Raw genomic sequence first — 22100 nt, 5'->3', positions numbered from 1 at the left:
TTAAAGATTTGGAAGGTGTTTCCTAAGAAAGAGGGAGGAGTCACTATCTCTCAAGGTGCTATCCTGAAAGACGCTTTGGGAAAAACAGCATGCGGGCTACAGGAAAATGGCCGCCGACATATAGAGCCGTGGCTCCGGCAAAATGGCAGCCGTACACGTGTAAAACACACAGTGACAAACAGCAGACACTGACACAGCACCTCACAATAAACCAACACAGCACCAGTACAGTAAAAAATACAGTACCCCACAGCAGCACAGCCCCCCGGCAGTAGCAGAGCCCCCCCCAGGTGGACCCCCCACCTCACAGCCGCCACCCAGAAACGGGGAAGAAGGGAGAGGAAAGGGAGAGAGGAAAGCAGGGCGGACCCTCAGTCGACCTCCCCAGGAATGCACCAGCCGAAAAAAAAACTGCCGAAGCAAGGGGATACTACTTACCCATCCTGCGACCACCGGCTGGAGTCATTCCAGACAGAACCAACGTCCGCTTGCGGCATGGCTGTCGGCCCGGCACACTGTGACACGGCCATAGAGACCGGTCATATGTGTGCCCTGAACAATGTAGTTCACCGGCCGCCCCTGGAGCAACGGGGCATGTCGTGGACAGCCTAGCTAAAGACCGGCACACGCTCGATGGCTGAACATGGGGGGACTACAAGAATGAGATCCAGCCTGTCACCCAGTCGGCAATTGATAGAAGATCCCAGGATCCAAAAATGCAGGAACAAAAACAAATAAAGGAAAAAAAAAAAAAAAAAAAAAAAAAATCGCAAAAAAATCTCCAGAGAACATGGGCTCCAGAAAGGCCATGCTCTCCTGACGCTAGGGAGATTAAAACTGAGGCTGGATGCTTCCAGAAAGTGGGATGTACCCGGCGGACACGCCCCCTGGGAGGTGCTGTACTGAGAGAAGTGTTTTAACACTTAAAGTGCTGTTTTTAGTTCTGCATAGTCTCTCCTAGAGCGAAGGTACATAACCCTAAGGTCAATGCTGCTGTGTCCGTCCATGAACGGAAGAGAAAAAAAGTTTTGGTCTCAAGACTACCTTATTCTAATGCAAAGCAAGAAAAGACAAAAATAGGTAAAGTTGATCCACTGAACATCCGATTGTCTCTTTGGGGGATCAGGAAGGAATTTTTCCCCTCGCTGGAGCAAATTGGATCATGCTTTAATGAGGTGGGTAAAGTAGTTTTTCCTGCGCTACAGTGGAAACTGTGTGCAGAGGGTAAAGGTGCGGCAACTACCATATGGGCCAACCACTACCTACAGTGAGACATGGAAAAAATCAAGAGATGGTGTTGCGCTCCAATAGCATAGAATGGTGTAATTGGTAAAAATGTATAAATAACCAAAATAGTATAATTGATAAATGAATGTGCAAATATGCAAATAGACTGACTCAAAGATAAAAATCGCTATAAATGCTAAGATAAGGTGCATCCAAAGGTGTACTGAATGAATGTGCAAACAGTGCAGATAAGGTGACTCAGGTGCATAAATAAAATCACAACGTAAAGATAATAGTATATGCAGTGAGTCGCAGTTGCGCCATTTACACTTTGTAACAATTGGACAATCTTGCGGTTCCATCCATTATATGATGTGATTTTACTTGCATTATACAGTCACCTATTTGTATGTATTTGTACTCTTATTCAGTTCACTGTTTTATTCATCCATCATTGTTGTACATCAGTTATATCCAGTCATTCATTTTGATTAGAGCATAACACCATCCTGCGATTTCCTCTGTGACTGCATATACTATTACCTTTTAAAGGTACATTTTTTATTTTGAAATTTTTGTACATACAAAACAGACAGTACAAGAAACGCACATCCTAGGCGAACATCGCCCGGTACATCATTTTACAAAACTTTGGTAGCTGGTACACATTGAGCATTTTCATAAAAACACACAGAGAAAGGTGGGAGAAAAACAGAATTGTTAATTTACTCACTTAGATCTATTCAACGGGCAGAGGTATCAGTCAAAGTTCAAGGAGCAGGAGGTATGGTGCTCTCGGAATCAACCCAAAAGCCCCAGACCTTCAAGAATTTTTTTGGACACCCTCTGGCCTCATATGTCATCTTTTACAGCGGTATAGCACGATTGATGGTGGTGAGCCAGAAGGCAATGGTAGGTAAGGATGGAGACTTCCAGTGGAAGGTTATAGACTTCTTAGTAGGGTTGTCCCGATACCAGTATCGGTACCGAGTATTTGCGGGAGTACTTGTACTCCCGCAAATGCCCCCGATGCCTCATCCGATACTCGCCTGCCGCCGCCAACGCAACGAATTCCGCGGCCGCCGCAACGAATGCCGCGGCCGCCGCAACAACGTCGCTGCCGCCGCCTGGTTAAACAGCGTGTGGGGAACATCATCACAGCTTTCATTTGAATAGCTGTAGTATTTCCCGCGCCGCGTATAGACACTCCCCCTTGCTCGGGATTGGATGGGTGATCTGTCCAATCCCGAGCAAGGGGGAGTGTCTATACGCGGCGCAGCGGGGAACACTACAGCTATTCAAATGAAAGCTGTGATGTTCCCCGCACGCTGTTTAACCAGGCGGCGAAAGAAATACATTTTTTTGTGTAATGTGGCAGTGTTTGAAGCATATTTGTCATGGACCACCATTGTAAAAAAACAATCTGCGGTTAATATTTGTATTGCTACCATGAGTGTTCAAGAGGTTGGAGCAACAGTTTTTTTCTTAAGATTTAAACCAGGGGTGTCAAACTGGCGGCCCTCCAGCTGTTCCGAAACTACAAGTCCCATCATGCCTCTGCCTGCGAGAGTCATGCTTGTAACTGTTAGCCTTGCAATGCCTCATGGGACTTGTAGTTTTGCAACAGCTGGAGGGCCGCCAGTTTGATACCCCTGATTTAAACTATATGAATAAAAGGTGACTCCTATATACACTCCAAAACTGGTATAGTTTGTTCCAACCTTTGTCACTGCAACTTTTGCTGGATAGCTTGGACTACATGTAGAGAAAATATATAATAAAACATGGTAAGTAAAAAAGGAATCAGTATTTAGAATTATATCATTACACATCATTATGCATTATCATACCTTATTATGTTGTTTAGAATTAAACATTTTGCACAATAGTGGGCCTTAATGTGGACCACAGGTGTAAATGGAAAATTGATTTTCCACAACCCCCACTTCTCAAATACAAATGGCTTAAAAAGCCAGTTAAGATAAAAATTTGTCCTAAAAAAGGGAACATACATTGACTCTGGTTCTATTGCTTCCAAGAGATTATGGTGAGGTCACCATGCCTCCATGGGCCCACCATGCCTCTAGCAAGTGCCGTGCACATGACACTCTCACCTATTGCTTGTCTATACGCGGCTGAATATAGGGGGGACATGGCTGCATATGTGGGGGGACACGGCTGCATATGTGGGGACACATTTAAAAAAAAGTATCGGTATTCGGTATCGGCGAGTACTTGAAAAAAAGTATCGGTACTTGTACTCGGTCCTAAAAAAGTGGTATCGGGACAACCCTACTAGAACAGTACTATCCGCAGGAAGGTTTGCATATTCTTAGATATAGTCTCGTCATCAATGTGAACATACATTGACTCTGGTTCTATTGCTTCCAAGAGATTATGGTGAGGTCACCATGCCTCTAGCAAGTGCCGTGCACATGACACTCTCACCTATTGCTTGTCTATACGCGGCTGGATATAGGGGGGACATGGCTGCATATAGGGGGGACATGGCTGCATATGTGGGGGGACACGGCTGCATATGTGGGGGGACACGGCTGCATATGTGGGGGGACACGGCTGCATATGTGGGGGGACACGGCTGCATATGTGGGGGGACACGGCTGCATATGTGGGGGGACATGGCTGCATTTGGGGACACATTTAAAAAAAAGTATCGGTATCGGCGAGTACTTGAAAAAAGTATCGGTACTTGTACTCGGTCCTAAAAAAGTGGTATCTGGACAACCCTACTAGAACAGTACTATCCGCAGGAAGGTTTGCATATTCTTAGATATAGTCTCGTCATCAATGTGGCCCAGTAAACACCTCAGAGGATTACATATATTTGGTATCTGCGTCAGCGAGCTAATGAAGGCCGTGACCTCCGACCAGAACTTTGTAATCGGAGCACACTCCCACATCATATGAAAGAACGTGCCATCGGCCGCGCCGCATCGGGAGCATAGCGCTGAGGGGATTCTGCTCAGTTTGAACAGTAAGCATGGTGTGACGTAGGATCTGTATAACAGTTTGGTCTGTATTACCTTGTCACGGGACGAAACGACAGAGGGGACCTGGAGGGGCAATACCTCCTGCCAGATCTCCTCCGTCAGCTCAGGGATGTCAGCTCTCCAGCTAGCAGCCGCTTTGCTCAGCCTTTGAGTCGTAGTGTGCAGGAGAGACCCATAATATGTGGAGACTAACTTGGTGTGCGAGGGGTCAGTTAGTAGTCGCTCCAGCCGAGAAAGCTGGACGACTATGTTACGAAAGCCAAACTTCGTTGCTGCAGTGTGGCGTATCTGTAGGTAAAGGAAGTAAGCCGTGCGTGGCAGATTATAGTCTCTACGAAATTCCTCAAAAGTACGAAAAGACATTGCCTGAGAACAGATGTAAAATAGTTTTTACCCCTCTTTTCGACCAGTATCCCCCATCCGATCTCCGGAAAAATTCCAGAAGGTTCGGATTCCCCCACAGTGGAGTGTTCGGTGAGTATGTATTACTGCTGGAGGGGATTTGCAATTTAGTGAGTTTAATAATCCGTAGAGTCATAGCTATAATACTCGTTCCCTCCCGCCCCCCAAGGGGCATACGATGAATCAAATTTTGCAGGGATTCATAGGAGGTAAGGATGGCTGCCTCCAATGCAGTGGCTGCATTGTTGGCTTCGGGGTAAAACAACCAGTGTATGTGGGCCAATTGAGAGGCAATATAATACGTTTGAAGGCAGGGGAGGGCCAACCCGCCCTCCAGTACTGGTAACTGAAGGGTGTCCTTGGCAATCCTGACCGCCCCCCCTCCCCACAAAAAGGAGGTGAGGATGGAATCTATCTCTTTGAATTTATTTTTAGTGACATACACTGGCGAATTACCCAAAACATACAGAAATCGTGGCAAGAAAATCTTAAAAATATTAATCCTACCCAGTAATGTTAATGGAAGATTAGCCCAGGTTTTGAAAGTAGTTTTCATGCGCCCTATGAGGGGGTCTAAATTAGTTTTGACATAGGAGGCCATGGGATGTTGTATTATGACTCCTAAGTATCGGAAGGAGCTGACCATCTGTAGTGGACAAGATGGTGGTAGCCGGACCGCCGTTGCCTGGTCCATCATAAACAGAATGGACTTGTCCCAATTAACCTGGAATCCCGAAAAGTGGCCAAACCTCCCAATGAGATCCAGCAGGGCCGGGAGGGACGACTGGGGGTCCGACAAGTATATTAACATGTCATCAGCGTAGAGAGATACCTTCTCCTCTAGACCCCCAATCGTCAGCCCTGCAGGACCTCACCAACGCCGCCAGAGGCTCTATTGCCAGCGCAAAGAGCAGCGGCGACAGAGGGCACCCCTGTCTGGTGCCTCTCTTTATCGAAAAGGGATCAGATATGGCTGCGTTCACCCTTAGTCTAGCAGTGGGCTTCGAGTACAGTAGTTGCACCCACCTGATAAAGGTATTGCCGAATCCAAACTTCGCCAGGACCTCCAGCAGGTAAGGCCATTCGACAGATGCACATAAGGCATTTGACTCGAAGGACAGAGCGGCCCTAGAGCCCATCTCTTCATGGGTGGCCTGCAGATTGGTGAATAATCTACGTAGGTTGATGGTGGTCGATCGCCCCGGGATGAACCCGGTTTGGTCTGCAACAATAATGGTAGTAATGACCGTGTTCAGTCGCCGGGCAAGTACCTTTGCTAGAATTTTTACGTCCAAATTAATGAGTGAGATCGGCCTGTAAGATTCACAGAGGAGGTGATCCTTGTGTGGCTTAGGAATGAGGACAATCAGTGCCTCTGACATAGAAGGCGGCAGCTGCCCCGTCCTGATAGCAAAATCATACACCCTGCCCAGATGAGGCACAAGCAGATCCCTGTACTGCATATACCACTCGATGGGGAAACCATCCAATCCCAGTGTTTTGTTTCTGGCAAAGGATTGGATAGCCTCCCCAATTTCCTCAGCCTTCAGAGGAGCGTCAAGGAGTGTCACCTGTTGGGCCTGAAGCCTAGGCAGTGAGATTTCAGAAAGATAGTCATCCAATTCCACAATTGTGTAATGTGCTCTAGTAGCATAAAGGGAAGAATAAAATGTGACAAAGGCCTCCATGATCTCCTTATTCTGTTCTACTACAATTCCCCCGGAATCCTTAATCCTAGGTATACTACAAGGCTGGTAGTCCGGTCTGGAGAGATATGCCAGGAGGCGACTGTTTTTATCCCCAAACTCAAAGATCCGCTGATTCTAATACAGCAGCTTCTTCTGAGTACGCTCCAAAAGCACCAGGTCCAGTTCCCTGGCCCCATGCTTCCAAGCGGCGTGTGTCTCAGGAGAGGGGGTTGCAGAATAAGCAGCCTCCCTGCATCTGTCAGTCTCGATAGCGAGGCCTTGCGCGTCTGACCAATGGCCACAGCAAAAGAGCCACGTGTGGTGGCCTTAAAGGCGTCCCACACCATCGGAACTGAGGCGCTCTGCCTGTTAGTCACCCAGTAAGAACCCATCTCTGTCATACACTGGTTCACCACAACCTCATCAGCCAACCATAACGGGCTCAGCCGCCACACTCGATAGGAGGAGGGAGAGGTGCCCAGGGCGAGGTCCACCAACAAAGGGGAATGATCAGACACCGCCCTAGGGAGGTACTTGACCTCAGTCACCGAATTCAACAGATCTGACGAGACCAAACATAAATCAATACGGGATAGAGTACCGTGAGATTTAGAATGACAAGAATACTCCCTCCCATCCGCATGCTTCCACCTCCAGACCTCCACCAAGTCAAATTGAGTTAAAAAGGATCCCAAGGGGGTAGGAGGTAGTGTAGAGCAACGCAATCTATCTTTGGCATTATCCAATACTGTATTATAGTCACCCGCTATCGATATTGGACCCTCCGCTATCGCCAATATGAAGTTCATTACCCGCTCAAAGAATACTTTAGTGAATGGGGGCGGAGCATATAAGCTAGTTACCGTATATGGTTTACCCATGAATTCTATCACGACAATCACAAAGCAACCATTAGGATCAAGCTTAACATGTTTAATGCTAACTGGTGCAGACTTGGCGATAAGGATGGAAGTGCCCCTGGCATAAGTAGAGTATGTGGAGTGGAGAGCATAAGCGATTTTCGCCCGCTTAAGGGCCATTTCTCTAGAGCCCTGGAGGTGGGTTTCTTGGAGTAGGATCACATGCGGATTATGATGTGCCAAATATTCAAACATTAACGATCTTTTCACTTTTGAATTAAGCCCCCGTACATTCCACGACACAAAACGTAATTTAGACATGAAAAAGCATGTAGTGTATGGCTGGAGGAACCCATTTCTCGCCGCACGCCGGGAGTGGCCAGAAACTGGCGCCCGACGCACCACGAGGGATGCGTACACTAAGGAGTAAGTCAGAAACATATAACAATGCTCCAGCAATACATAATATCAGGTGCATAGTAGCAAGGCCAGCTAGTCCGGCCCATAGATAGACATGCAACAACAAGTACCAGCATTTAAGAAAAAGTGCAAAAAACACAAAAACAGTCCCGAACAGCCCAACCCGCCCTAACCCTTCCGGCTCCCAAACCCAAACATATGAGAGCTTTGTTCCCAAAACCAAAATTATACTATTATCTTTACGTTGTGATTTTATTTATATACCCGAGTCATCGTATCTGCACTGTTAGCACATTCATTCAGTACACCTTTGGATGCACCTTATCTTAGCATTTATAGCGATTTTTATCTTTTAGTCAGTCTATTTGCACATTCATTTATCAATTATACTATTTTGGTTATTTATAAATTTTTACCAATTACACCATTCTATGCTATTGGAGCGCAACACCATCTCTTTGATTTGTGCTTTAATGAGAGTTTTCGCCTTCCTCTGGACCAACTGTGGGTATGGGATTGTGCATATAAGATTGTACGATTCCCCCCCCCCCCTTTTATTGGTTGAACTAGATGAACTTGTTTCTTTTATCAACCAGACTAACCATGCAACAAAGAAAAGCTGCCAACTCAGAAATGCACATGTAATGGCCACCAGGAAGGCAATCTTACATGGCAAGTCTTCCAAAGGAAATTCTCCAATCAGCTCAAAGGAATATGGGGTTAAAGTGCACACCAAGCTGCGATCCCAAGTTGACACAGGAGATTGAAATTGGGTATTTATATGAGCAACTCCCTAAATAAAAAATCTTGATAAGAGATTGCGACAAATCGGTTCAGCTCGTTTGTGAACCTGGAGTTTCCACCTAGGAGGACTCTGCAAAAGGGGAGACCAGTGATGCACAGTCAACCTGATGGCTCTCAGTTTCAGAATGTTGATGAAGAGTTTTGATTCCTACCCTGTACAGTTAGGGAGCTGTACACTCCATAACAGTCTGCAAGACTGGCATTTGTTGTCATCACCTTCCATGGCATGTGAAGAGATGATTTTCCAAATTCTTGGGCAGAATTGGAAAGCCAGAACCTCTTCAAGAAGTGAACTTAGAGATGCAGTTTTGACCTGAGAGTTAAGGAAAGAAAACTTTGGCCTGGGCTGTGACCAATATTAGATCCAGGTACTCCAGACAATGTGAGGGCTGGAGGGTAGACTTCAAAAAAAATCATTATGCAGCACGAAGTTCGAAGGAACTGAGGTGTTCTCAGCATCCTAGGATTGACAAGATTGTGGCTGAGGAGTGCTTTAGTAAGGGTTGGTAGAAGATCCAGAATTAGGGCAATCACTTTCCTGAACACTTGGGGTGCAGGGGAGAGGCCAAATTGTAGGGTTACAAATTTAAAAAAAGTGTTGGACCCCACAGTAAAAATGACAGAAAAAGCGTTGATGTGAAGGAAAATGTATGTGAAGGAAAACCTTAGTTAGACTTACCGGCGACGGTATTTCTACGAGCCTTTCAGGACAGCACCTTGGAGAGAGCGTAGCTCCACCTTCACAGGAAACACTGCGTGACAACGCCCCTTTAAAAAAGAAGCTGCTTCCACCATGCCTTCAGTTGTTACCGAGAAATCCTCCGACATGCTGGAAGATATAAGCAGACAATTACCAAGTCCCACAAATGATATCTTACTTATGATAACCAAGGGAGGGAAGTAGGCTGCTGTCCTGAAAGGGTCATAGAAATACCGTCACTGGTAAGTCTAAGGTTTTCTCCCTTCACCTTTCAGGACAGCACCTTGGAGAGGATAACCGAGAAACTTACTTCAGGATGGGACCACTGCCTGTAAAACCTTCCTACCAAAGGACTGGTCCGAGGCTGACATCGGATCCAAGCGGTAGTGCCTTATGAAGGTTGAAAAACTGGACCAGGTGGCCGCCTTGCAGATTTGCTCAGGAGATGCCCCGGCCTTTTCTGCCCATGATGCTGCCACTGCTCTGGTAGAATGAGGTAAAATACCCACCGGAGGTTCCAGTCCTAAAGAGATGTTTGCCTCTTTAATAGCTTGCTTTAACCATCTTCCCAGGGTACGCTTGGAAGCCTATACGAAAATAAGCTCCTGCGCAAGGGTGGACCGTCCAAAATTGTTCAACATTCCACATGGAACACACCAACAGTGTCAAAAAAACGATACTAGAGGCCTTGCTGCCCTTCGTGGATGGGGAGTGTCCTAGTAGAAAACGACAAGAGCAAAGAAAGAAAGGCGCACCAGCCTAGTGATTACCGTTGACAGGTTTAATAGAATAAAACAATAGTAGAAAACTACTCACAAGAGTACTGAAATGGTAAGCTTATCAGCAACGTTGTGGTGGATACCTCTCAAACCGCACTCCAAAATAGGGGGGATGTAGAGGTGTGTCACTGCCAGCTGACGCGTTTCGGGGCGTCAAGGGCCTCATCAGAGCTTAGCAGTCTAAGCTCTGATGAAGAGGCCCTTGACGCCCCGAAACACGTCAGCTGGCAGTGACACACCTCTACATCCCCCCTATTTTGGAGTGCGGTTTGAGAGGTATCCACCACAACGTTGCTGATAAGCTTACCATTTCAGTACTCTTGTGAGTAGTTTTCTACTATTGTTTTATTCTACTCTTAGAAGCCTTACTGCCCTTGTTAGCACCTTCCATCAGGATGAATAGTGAAGGAGACTTCCTGATATTCTTTGTTACTTCTAGATACTTTAGAAGACACCTCCTGACGTCCAAAGTGTGGAAGGCTTCTTCCACCGGACCCGAAGGACAGGGGCAAAAGGTAGGGAGAATTATCTCCTGTGTGCGGTGAAAGATTGATGATACTTTTGGCAGGAAAGCTGGGTCTGTCCTTAAGACTAGCCTATCTGGTAGACATCTCATAAAAGGTTCTTTAAATTGAAAGAGCTTGTAACTCACTTATTCTTCGAGCAGAAGTTACTGCTACCAGCAGAATAGTTTTGAGTGTCAAAAATTTTAATGAAGACTCTTCTATAGGTTCAAATGGAGACTTAGTGAGAGCCTGAAGAACCAAAAACAAGTCCCATTTGGGAAAACTAACAATAGGTCTAGGCTTTACCTTTGCCATAGCCCTAAAGAATCCGATTATTAAAAAGGTTCCCTTGACAGGGTTTTTTCCAAAAAAAATAAGGCAGCTACCTGCATCTTGAGGGTACTTGCTGCTAAACCATTCTACAATCCTTCTTGAAGAAATTATAGAACCAAAATAGTATTACTAAAATTAAAGTTCTTGCTGGAACACCAGTTATTATAGACTTTCCAGACTTTAAAATATATAGCTCTGGTGACTTTTTTTCTATTTGCCAGGAGGGTATTAACAAGTTTTTCTGATAATCCCTTTCGTCTTAATATTTGTTCTTCAGAAACCAGGCTGTTCGGTTGAGATAGCCTGGATCTGGATGAAGAATCTGATTCTGAGACAACAGATCTGCCCTGATCGGCAACCTCCAGGGGGGTTTTGCTAAAAGGTTCATCAGGGTGGCAAACCAAGGCCTCTTTGCCCAGTAGGGGGCTATCAGGATTAGTTCTGTGGATTCCACTCTGAATTTTGCCAATACCCTTGGTACCAGTTGGAACGGGGGGAATGCGTAAGACAAAGGGAAGTCCCACTTGAGGGCCAACGCATCTATCCCGATAGCTTGATCCTGCCTCTGAAGAGAGAAGAAAGCCAGTGTCTTTGCATTTTCTTGTTTTGCAAAGAGGTCCACCTGAGGAAACCCCCACATTTCTATGATTTTCTCGAATACCTCCTGGTTCAGAGACCACTCTGCTTCTCTTACTTCTTTCCTGCTGAGGAGATCTGCTAGAGTGTTATCTGTACCTTTCAGATGGACTGCAGATATCGAGGCCAAGTTGTTTTCTGCCCATCTCAGAGATTGATGGGCTAGGTCCATCAATGTCCTGCTTCTTGCACCCCCTTGTTTTGTTAAATATATTACCGCTGTCATGTTGTCCAATAATATTTGTACATGTTGTTTCTTTAGCCACTTGCCGACCTCCTCATGTAGATATACGTCAGCAGAATGGCACGGACAGGCACAATCACGTACCTATACGTCATCTGCTTGACGTGGGTGGGGGGTCCGATCGGGACCCCCCCCCGCGCTACATGCGGAGGTCGGTAAGCCTCCGGGAGCGATCCGGGACGGCGCAGCTATTCGTTTATAGCCGCCCCGTCGCGATCGCTCCCCGGAGCTGAAGAACGGGGAGAGCCGTGTGTAAACACGGCTTCCCCGTGCTTCACTATGGCGGCGCATCGATCGAGTAATCCCTTTTATTAGGGAGACTCGATCGATGATGTCAGTCCTACAGCCACACCCCCCTACAGTAGTAAACACACACCAAGTGAACACTAAATGTTACAGCGCCCCCTGTGTTTAACTCCCAAACTGCAACTGTCATTTTCACAATAAACAATGCAATTTAAATGCATTTTTTGCTGTGAAAATGACAATGGTCCCAAAAATGTGTCAAAATTGTCCGAAGTGTCCGCCATAATGTCGCAGTCACGAAAAAAAAATCGCTGATCGCCGCCATTAGTAGTAAAAAATAAATAAAAATGCAATAAAACTATCCCCTATTTTGTAAACGCTATAAATTTTGCGCAAACCAACCGATAAACGATTATTGCGATTTTTTTTACCAAAAATAGGTAGAAGAATACGTATCGGCCTAAACTGAGGGAAATTTTTTTTATATATGTTTTTGGGGATATTATTATAGCAAAAAGTAAAAAATATTGCATTTTTTTCAAAATTGTCGCTCTATTTTTGTTTATAGCGCAAAAAATAAAAACCGCAGAGGTGATCAAATACCACCAAAAGAAAGCTCTATTTGTGGGGAAAAAAGGACGCCAATTTTGTTTGGGAGCCATGTCGCATGACCGCGCAATTGTCTGTTAAAGCGACGCAGTACCGAACTGTAAAAACCCCTTGGGTCTTTAGGCAGCATATGGGTCCGGGGCTTAAGTGGTTAGGGTTAGCTGAAAAGAGAGAAGACTTGGCTGTATAGCCTTCAACTCCCTCCAATTCGAGCATCTCCTTGCCTCCGACTTTGACCAGACTCCTTGAGTTGTCTGTTCTTCCAGGTGGGCTCCCCACCTCCATGCACTCGCATCCGTTGTTACTCGTGGGTTCCAAAGAAGCCCCTTCGAGATGTTTCTTTGGTTTCTCCACCACCAGAGTGATTTTTTTGTCTTTGGTCCTATTTTGAACCTTTTTTCTAGGGGTTCCTGATAGGACCAATTCTTCAGGATGTCTGCCTGCAGAGGACGGGCATAAATCTGGCCCACTGAACCGAAGGAATTGCCGCTGTCAAGAGACCGAGAGTGGACATAGCTTGCCTCAACGAGATCTCTGAATCGCATTGAAGAGCTTTCAGAGCTGACTGCACTTTTTCCATCTTCTCTTGGTGGAGAAAAATTCTCTGTTTTACTGAATCTATCTCGTAGCCCAAGAACCTCACCCTTTGGGATGGTAGAAGATTGGATTTTTGGAGGTTAAGAAGCCAACCCAAACCCTTTCGGTGTTATTTGCAGATTGGCCTCCAACTGATCTCTTGAGCCTGCGAACAGCAGTAGATTGTCCAAGTAAGGTACTATTGGAATTCCCTTCAGCCTCAAGGGTTCCAGAGCCTCTGCCATCACTTTCGTGAACACTCTGGGAGAAGAGGAAAGCCCGAAAGGCAGGGCCCGAAATTGCAGGTGCCACACTTCTCCTCCCAGATTGACTGCTAGCCGCAGAAAGTTTTGCGACTGGGGTGCTATTGGAACATGGAGATATGCATCTCTCAGGTCGATCGATGCCATGTGACAACTCGGGGTGAGTAGATTCATCACAGAAAAAATTGTGTCCATTCTGAATTTTTTGTATTTTATGGACAGGTTGAGAATATTCAAATTGAGGATCAGGCGAAACTTCCCAGATGTTTTTTTGACCAGAAAAATGTGGGAACAAAACCCTTTCCCCTGCTGATCTTTCGGTACTTGGGAAATAACTTCCTGTTGCATCAGTTCTTGCAAAAGAGACTTCATAGCCAGGGCTTTTTCCCAGTCCTTTGGTAGATTTGTGATGTAAAATCGATTTGGAGGAATCTGAGAATTCTAGTTGGTACCCCTATCCGATTAGGCTCAGAACGAAAGGACTTCTTGTTTTTTTCCAAGCTGGAAGGAAGTCCTGTAACCTTCCCCCTACTGGGAGATGGTCATTATTTTTTAGAAGTTTGTTTGGGAGGTCTAAAGAGCACCCCTCTCCTGTCTCTTCCTCTCTGAGGACTCCAGGGCTTTTTCTGTGTTTGGTCTCTTTCTTTATTGGTTTGCTGAAAAGGACGAAAATTTTTCCTTTGCTGCACCGCTTTCTTCTTTTGTGGGAAAGCTTTTTTTCTTATTTGCTGTCCTGTCTAGGACAGACTCTAGTTCTGGCCCAAACATCAGGTCTCCTGAAAAGGGAATTCCGCATAATTTTACTTTGGAGGCAGAGTGCCCTGACCAGGTTTTTAGCCAGATGGCTCTTCTCGCTGAGTTAACCAGCGCCGAGGATCTGGCCGTCATCCTGATGGATTCTGCTGAAGAGTCTGCCATATATTTGACCGCTTTTAGCAAAGTGGGAAAGGATTCCAATAGATCCTTCCTAAAAGTGCCTATCACATGGTTTTTAAGTTGCTCCAACCAACACTCCATGTTCCTGGCAACAACCGTGGCAGCCATTGCAGGTTTCAGATTGGACAATACTGAGTCCCAGGCTTTCTTCAGTAGTCCATCTGCCCTTTTGTCCATAGCATCCTTAAGGATGCCCATATCCTCGAAAGCTAAAGTGGTCTTTCTAGATACTTGGGAGAAGACAGCATCTATTTTTGTTTTTTTTATTCCAAACCAACTCTTCCTTTTCCTCAAAAGGAAACCCTCTTTTGAGGGCTTTGGAAAAAAACTGTCCTTTTTCTGGATCCTTCCACTCTTTCTTAATAGTATCTGTTAGGATCTTATGAACTGGGAAGACTATGTTTAACTTCTTCCTGACCCCGATACATTTTGTCATGTACCGACAACTGGGGTTTTCCCTCTTGGATTTCCAAAGTGGTAAATATTGCCTTGAGCAATTCGTCCACCTCTTCAAGCGACAGTTTATACCTAGAGGATCTTGCCTCATCTTCCTCCTCATCCTCCGAATCAACGGTTGAGGGGGGGAACGCTTCCCTTTCATCCTCAGACTCACTCTCCACTGGTCTGGAAGTGGAGAGAGGGAGACTGGATTGAGAACTCTGTTCCTGGCTGGAACTCTGGCCTTTTTTCTCTACCAGGGAACGCACTGTCCCTAGGGTCTCTGCCAACTCTTTTCTTACAGAGGATAAGAGATCTTTACACTCCTGTGTAGATTCTTCCCTCACTAGGTCCGCAATGCAGGATCTGCACAGTGGTTTTGGGCAAGAATCCCTTAAAGGGTTTTTGCATGAGGGGCATTTGCTTCCTGTTGCTCTCTCTCTAGTTGTGGCTTTCTGAAACAAACAGAAAAAACCCCAGGCCCTTTTTTAGGGTTAAATAAATCATCAATTAAGAGAACACACAGCACCCTTTAGCCGACACCCAATGTGCCACAGAGTCTCACTCCTTGCTGAACTGCTATTAGAGCATTAATACTTAAGCAGACAGCTGCAGGTTTTAATTAGTAACACCAACAAAAAAACACCCAGGTGTCATAAAAAAAGGAAAGAGGCACCACTGTACCTTTCCTACCTGGGCCTGGCCAGGAACCTGGGCGCCTGCACCTGCCACTGCTGCTGATGGTTCAGCTTCCTCCATTATGGACCACCGCAGCTGCCGCCACTGAGTTTTAAATAGCTTATTTTCCTTTGCTTAGCTCCTCCTATGAGCGAAAGGAAATCCCGGCCAGATGACCCGCCTCTTCCTCCTGCGTTCCAGCAGCTGGAACCAATTGCTGCTGTGCCCTGCCGGAAGTCTCCACCCACCGGAACTGACGTCACCCGTCGTCCGGGATTCGGCGCCGCCATGCAGAGACCTGGCATGGACACTCAGTGTGAGCACAACCGCCGAACACCCTGGGCGGACAACCCCAGACTGACCATTACTCCTGTGAGCTGGCGAAGGAAGAGGCACCGGAGCGCCCCCCTCACGTACGGGAAGGAGCTGGGTTGGTCTGAGAGACAACCAAACGAATGAAGGTACTGCCAAAACCCTCCTGGAGAGAGCACAGCCCCTCTGGTTCCCCAGCAGTGCTTCCATGGCGGAGGAAACACTAAAACTGAAGGCATGGTGGAAACAGCTGCTTTTTAAAGGGGTGTTGTCATGCAGTGTTTCCTGTGAAGAGGTGGAGCTACGCTCTCTCCAAGGTGCTGTCCTGAAAGGCGAAGGGAGAAAATGGGGGAAGTGTAAATAGGCATCTTGTATAGGTCTACTGATGTCAAAAATTCCCCTTGCCTGACAGAAGCAAGGACTGGTCACCTGAAAATGTATATGTCCCCATTTGGTTCTGGGATTGTAAATAGGTTTGAATAGAAACATTCACACTGTTCTTTTAAAGGAACTGGTACAACCACTCCACCATCTAATGGTCTGGGAACCACAGAAATGGATCACAGCCCTGGACTTGTATAGCATCTTGTGGCTAACTACACATGTCCGAAGCACGCAAGCATTACAGGCATGTCCCATATAGTGGATACAGTAACCAAGGTACACAATGAGGGTAACTGATCTGGAAACTGATAGATAGCCCAGGGGCAGTAAGCAATCAGACCTTTGACAGAAGCTTGAGTAAAAATTATAAAAGGTTAGACAAAGACAAAATCCAGAGAAGATAAGGTCCATCACCTAAATACACAATGCAAAAAATGGAGTCTCACAGGTTATATGGTGCGCTCTATATATCGTTTTTTAGCCGATGTCCATTCACCTGAAGGTAGCTGCATATAATTCATAATCCAAGAACTTAAGTCCTTCTTTCCTATACAAGATAAGAGGGCCCTTTTACACTGATGAGTTTTTTCTGCGCTTCTACACAACAAAAATATTTCCCTTTACATCTCATGGAATTGTTCACACAAGTGCAGTGCGGGTGCGGTGTGTTTGGTAAAGTCTTGCATGCTGCATTTTTGGTGCACTTTTACAAAAGCATACTAAAAATGCATCTCCCATTGAAATTAATAGAAAACACATAAAAAAAAATTATAAAAAAAAGAGAAGAAGAAGAGCACTGCACTGCAGTTGTGTTTTTGGTGCACTTTTTTTAAGTCACATGTCTATGTTTTTAGGTGCATACTGGGAGTCTGGGAACCAGAAAAGCGCCATAAATTATATACGCAGGGCAGTGTGAAAGGGCCCTAAATCTGCATCTATTCAATAGTGGAGAATGTCTGCACTGTACAGAACACAACAGGGCTATGCTTTGGAAGATGGAGTTAAAGTATTTGTTACCCCAACATTTAATATTTCTGATATGTGCCTGCTGTACCATGTACTTGCTGTACCATCTCTTTGTATCACTTCCATGTTGTGAAATCCCTGGTGTTCCTGACAGTCCCTCTGCTTTCCAATTAAAAGCTGACCACACCAAGCAGGAGAGAACAGCGTGGTCAGTTCTCTAGCTAAGCTTGGAACTCAGCCTGCTCTCCTCCAAATGATCAGACTTGTCCTGACACGCCCCCCCAGCACAACCTTTCACTGGGAAGCTAGGTATGCTGTTGCTTTTCCTGCCCCCAGCTCTTATGCAGCTGGGAACCAAGGAAACATGAACACATATAGGAAAAAAAGATATTTAGAGTTTTTTATTTGTATCTATACTTGGATGTTTTGCCTTTCATTTCGGTTTTAAACTGAATGGGTTGTTTTACTAAGTGGTCATTTACAGTCCCATTTACGTTTGCTGGAGCCCCTCAACTTTTCCTTACTTACTTGTGCCCCAGACCATCCTGGGAAGGACTGCTGATGATTTCCGGAGCGTCAAAGAACTCATTCTCATCATCTTCATCACTGAGGTCTCCTTTCCCTGTCCCGCAGGGGTCTAGGAGAACACAAAATGGAAACCATCACATATCCACCCAGCTGCAAAACATTCCCATTCCAGGACATCAGTCATCTCTCCAGTTCCTCAGACACAATACCCTCTAAATAGGATTCACCCCATGTTGTCAGTCACTGATCCAGTTCCTCAGACACTACCCTCTGAGCTGGACTAGCCTCGTGTTCTCAAAGCACCTCCAACTGTAAGGAAATCTACAAGCTGTCCATAGAAAACCCTGCTGTTACCTTTAGGGACCCCAGTGCGACTCTCAGCTGGCAGGACAGTGGCCCCCCGGAATGCCCCGTTCCAGGTGGTTGTGTTGCTTTGCCAACTGCTCTAGCGTCTCCTCCAGGCGCAGCCGCTGATCTCGCTCATATTGCAGAGCTCTCTGCCAGCGCTTACTGTGGGCTCTCTGCAAGCGTCATAAAGGTCTCTGCAGGCCTATGAAGGAAAATGAAAACACAGTTACCTTATTTACCAATCTGAATTCTATGGTCACTTTGAAAGCAGTTTGGCCACGAAGGTCTTCAAATGTGTAAACTTGACTGGAATTGGGGTAGAGTTTACAGGTCCTATACAAGAACACCATCATCCATCTCTCATGGAAACATCAAAAACCCATGATCCATGGCCCTTATTCATGACACCTCACTATCTTTACCAAGCCTAATATATCTAAAGCACTCACGTTTATCCATGGCGTTAGAGGTGATCCGAAGAGTGTCCGCTCGTTCGTTAACCTGCTTGATCTTGTCCGAACTGTCTTGAGGAAGGCGAAGACTCTCCAGCTCACTCAGAGAGCGCTGCAAAGCGGTGCCGTGCTTTGCAATAAGATCATTTGCACGTGCCCAGATCTTCCACCTTGCCTGACAAAGCCCGAAGTGTGCTGTGAATCTCTGCCTTGTCCGCCTGAGAAACTAGGGTTCTCGTCACCAGAATCATCTGTCAGAATTGGAGGGCAGGCATTAGGTTATTAGGTAAAAACAAAGTCAGACAAAATGAGAACAGCGTACAAAAGAAAACCAGTCACAGTTGATTTTTGGTTTCTAACCAGGGAACATTATTTGGATAATAATCTTAATCTCCACTCCTGAATAACTATAGCAGCACTTTTTTAGAAATAGAAGCAGAGGAAGACAGAGCAAGAGCAATAAAAATAAAATCTTATTTTAATTTGCCATTTCTCTTCCCATCAGAGAAAGAACCCATCACTTTCTATTCTGCCCTGCCAACAGTACTCAAAAGTGAGGAGAAATCTCCCAAACTGAACACAGAAATCATGACGGAGTTTCTAAGCCTTCAACTATCTGTATACAAACTAACAAAATGTAATCACAGTCCAGGTTTTAGTGAATTTGCAATAGTTTATTTGGACTAAGCTGGTCCAAAATAATAATGTCCTACATGTCTTGGCAATCAAAGGGCCAAGGACTGAACGTCAAGGCTCAACATGACGGCCTGAAATTTAGCATTACCAGAAGGAAAAAGGTGAGAAGTGACCTGTGCAAAAGATCCATTTAAAGTAGAGTTCACCTTAAAAACAAAAAATTTGCATTTACGTTTTTTTTTTGAGCCTGGAAAGCATTGCACCAGTGATCAGCAGATCCGTGCCATGCAGTCTCCTGCAGACTGCCATACATCATACTGACGAGGAATAAATCAAATAAAACTACAGAGCGCTCAACAGCATTGTGGTAGTTCATTGAGAAATACAAGCCGACCGCCGCAAAGGATGTCGGCACTTGTATTTCAACAATTCACAGAACTCTGAATTAATGAATGATGTGGCCAGAGCCCCGCATTACGCGCTCTTCAAAAAGTGACAGCTGGTACAGGGCAACTTCTCCCTATACTGCTGTCACACAGAGGCTCTAATCACCGAGCCACTGCAGAATCGGAAACATGTTACACCCTAAAAACGGGTGTAACATGTAAGAGAGATTCCCGAAGCCGAACTTATCAGTTAACTTCATAAATTTCCAACAGTAATGGTCTGTACAGGAGATCTACGTTGGCGTTTCACCTCACCTGATTCCGCCTGCATCTTCACCGCCCGCGCCTTAGCCAGTTCTAAAGCGGTGATCCACCTCTGGCGCTCCACTTCTGAGCTGGCTTTTAAATGGTAGGTCTGGGCTCCCCCATTCGAGATCACAAAGTTACAGGAGTCCTCTACCGAAATGTTGGCCGTGGCGAGGTTGATTGTGCCACGGCATGTGTGACGCATCTCTGCCTTCGATCTGTACAAGAACACAAATGTTTCAATCTAGCTGTACATGCCAACCTCTGACTGAACAGTCTTCTTTATATTCCATCAAAACTATACAATGCAAATGCCTTCCTAAACAATCTAATTTGTAATGAAGCACTATTATGCACTGTATAGTTGTCAATCAATCAGTCAGACTCATGAGAAACTCTACCCAAACCAAATTTGTCCTTTTTTTGGGTGTACAGCAGGGCTTGAGAAGATTAGCTTTGAAGCTATGAGCCAGCTAAAATAGTAAGAAGCCAGTTTTTTTTTTTTTAATATAGCTTTTATGCTATAATATGGCGCTTTGACAATTGCGGGGTCATGCAATACTGTACACAAATACAATTAATTTAACACAAATAAAGCTTTTTTGGTGGCATTTGATTACCACTGGGGTTTTTCATTTTTTTGCATTATAAAACAAAGAAAAAAAAAATGTACACACTAATATACATATATATATATATATATATATATACACACACATTATATATATATATATAAATATAATTATATATAAAATATATATATATATATAAAATATATATATATAATATAAATATATATATATATATAAAATATATATATATATATAAAATATATATATATATATAAAATATATAATATATATAAAATATATATATATATATATATATATATATATAAAATATATATATATATATATATAAAATATATATATAAAATATATATATATATATATATATATTATATATATAAATATAAATAAATATATATATATAAATAATATATATATATATATATAATATAAATATATATATATATAATATATATAATATATATAAATAAATATATATATATATATATATATAAATATATATATATATATATATATAATATATATATATAAAATATATATATATATAATATATAAAATATATATATATATAAAATATATATATAAAATATATATAAAAATATATATATAAAATATATATAAAATATATATATAAAATATATATAAAATATATATATAAAATATATATAAAATATATATATAAAATATATATAAAAATATAATAAAAAAATATATATAAAATATATATATAAAATATATATATAAAATATATATATAAAATATATATATAAAATATATATATAAATATATTTATATATCTATATATATAATATATATATATATATATATATTTTATATATATATATATATATATATATATATATATATATATATAAACACATACATACATACATACATACACACACACACACACACACACACACACACACTCTGCTATAATACATATTCCATAAAAATTACCTTGCAGATCTCTCTCCTGTCATTTGCTCCAATGATTGGCGGGACCCAGTGTTCGAATTTTATGGGAGACAGTGAGACTGCAGCCAGGTGGGCGGGCGCACCCCTCCTGTGAAATGCAGAAACACCTGGTGCCAACAGTGAATGGGCTAACAAAAGCCCAGGCGCCAGGACGCAATTTCTAGTTGCCATGGTGACCTGGCACCTGGGATTTGTCCAAGTAGAGCATGGTTCAGTCTACTGCTGTACCATGTTTTGTCAGAGATGTCCCCTTCCTGTCATAGACCAAGGTTGATTTCTTTCAATTACTGTCACCAAGTGATAAGTTTAGGCAACATTATGAAGAGTGCACCAGTAAGCAAAAACACTGTTACATGTGAATCTCCCATGGCAATATAAGGTATGCAACCAAAGCCAACAGATAAGTCACAAAAAGGAAGTATCTATTGGAGATCTGTTACAATTGCTGTCTCTGATGTGGAAAAAGGGAGGCGGCCAGGTACAAAGTGTATACTGTGAAGTACAGAAAGGTCACAATTGTTCATGGTCAGTGACTTAAAAGTTCTGAAGCCCAAGTTTCAGCATGGGAGCCAAGCTATCTACATTTTTAGAATGAGAGAAACGCAATTAAGCTTGCTTAATTATAAGCTTTATTATAAGCTTACCTGTAGGTAAAATTACAGCGTTTACTACCCCTTTAACCACTTAAGGACCGCCGTATGTACATTTACGTCGGCAGAATGGCACATCAACGTACCTGTACGTGCGGTCCCGTTTGCTGTGGGAGCGATCCGGGATGAGGGGGCGGCTGTTCGTGTCTGGCCACCCCCTCGCGATCGCTCCCAGCGAATCACCTTCCGCCTCTGCCTGTGTAATGTA

At 43.9% G+C, this 22100-nt stretch overlaps 1 protein-coding gene across 1 annotated transcript in view; it reads right to left on the bottom strand.

The window, feature by feature from the left end:
- Positions 1-22100, bottom strand: part of LOC120909175 (oxysterol-binding protein 1-like) — a 117698-nt gene that overhangs the window by 52760 nt on the left and 42838 nt on the right. Inside the window, 8 exon segments of the mRNA XM_040320887.1 lie at positions 17547-17655; positions 17901-17955; positions 17957-18061; positions 18063-18124; positions 18317-18494; positions 18496-18570; positions 18572-18597; positions 19684-19892. Coding sequence (XP_040176821.1) covers positions 17547-17655; positions 17901-17955; positions 17957-18061; positions 18063-18124; positions 18317-18494; positions 18496-18570; positions 18572-18597; positions 19684-19892 — 819 coding nt within the window.

This window comes from Rana temporaria, chromosome 8 (genome assembly GCF_905171775.1).
Source record: "Rana temporaria chromosome 8, aRanTem1.1, whole genome shotgun sequence".
Classification (NCBI taxonomy): domain Eukaryota; kingdom Metazoa; phylum Chordata; class Amphibia; order Anura; family Ranidae; genus Rana; species Rana temporaria.
Note: the sequence above shows the minus strand (reverse complement) of the source record. Positions and strands in the feature narration are given on the sequence as shown.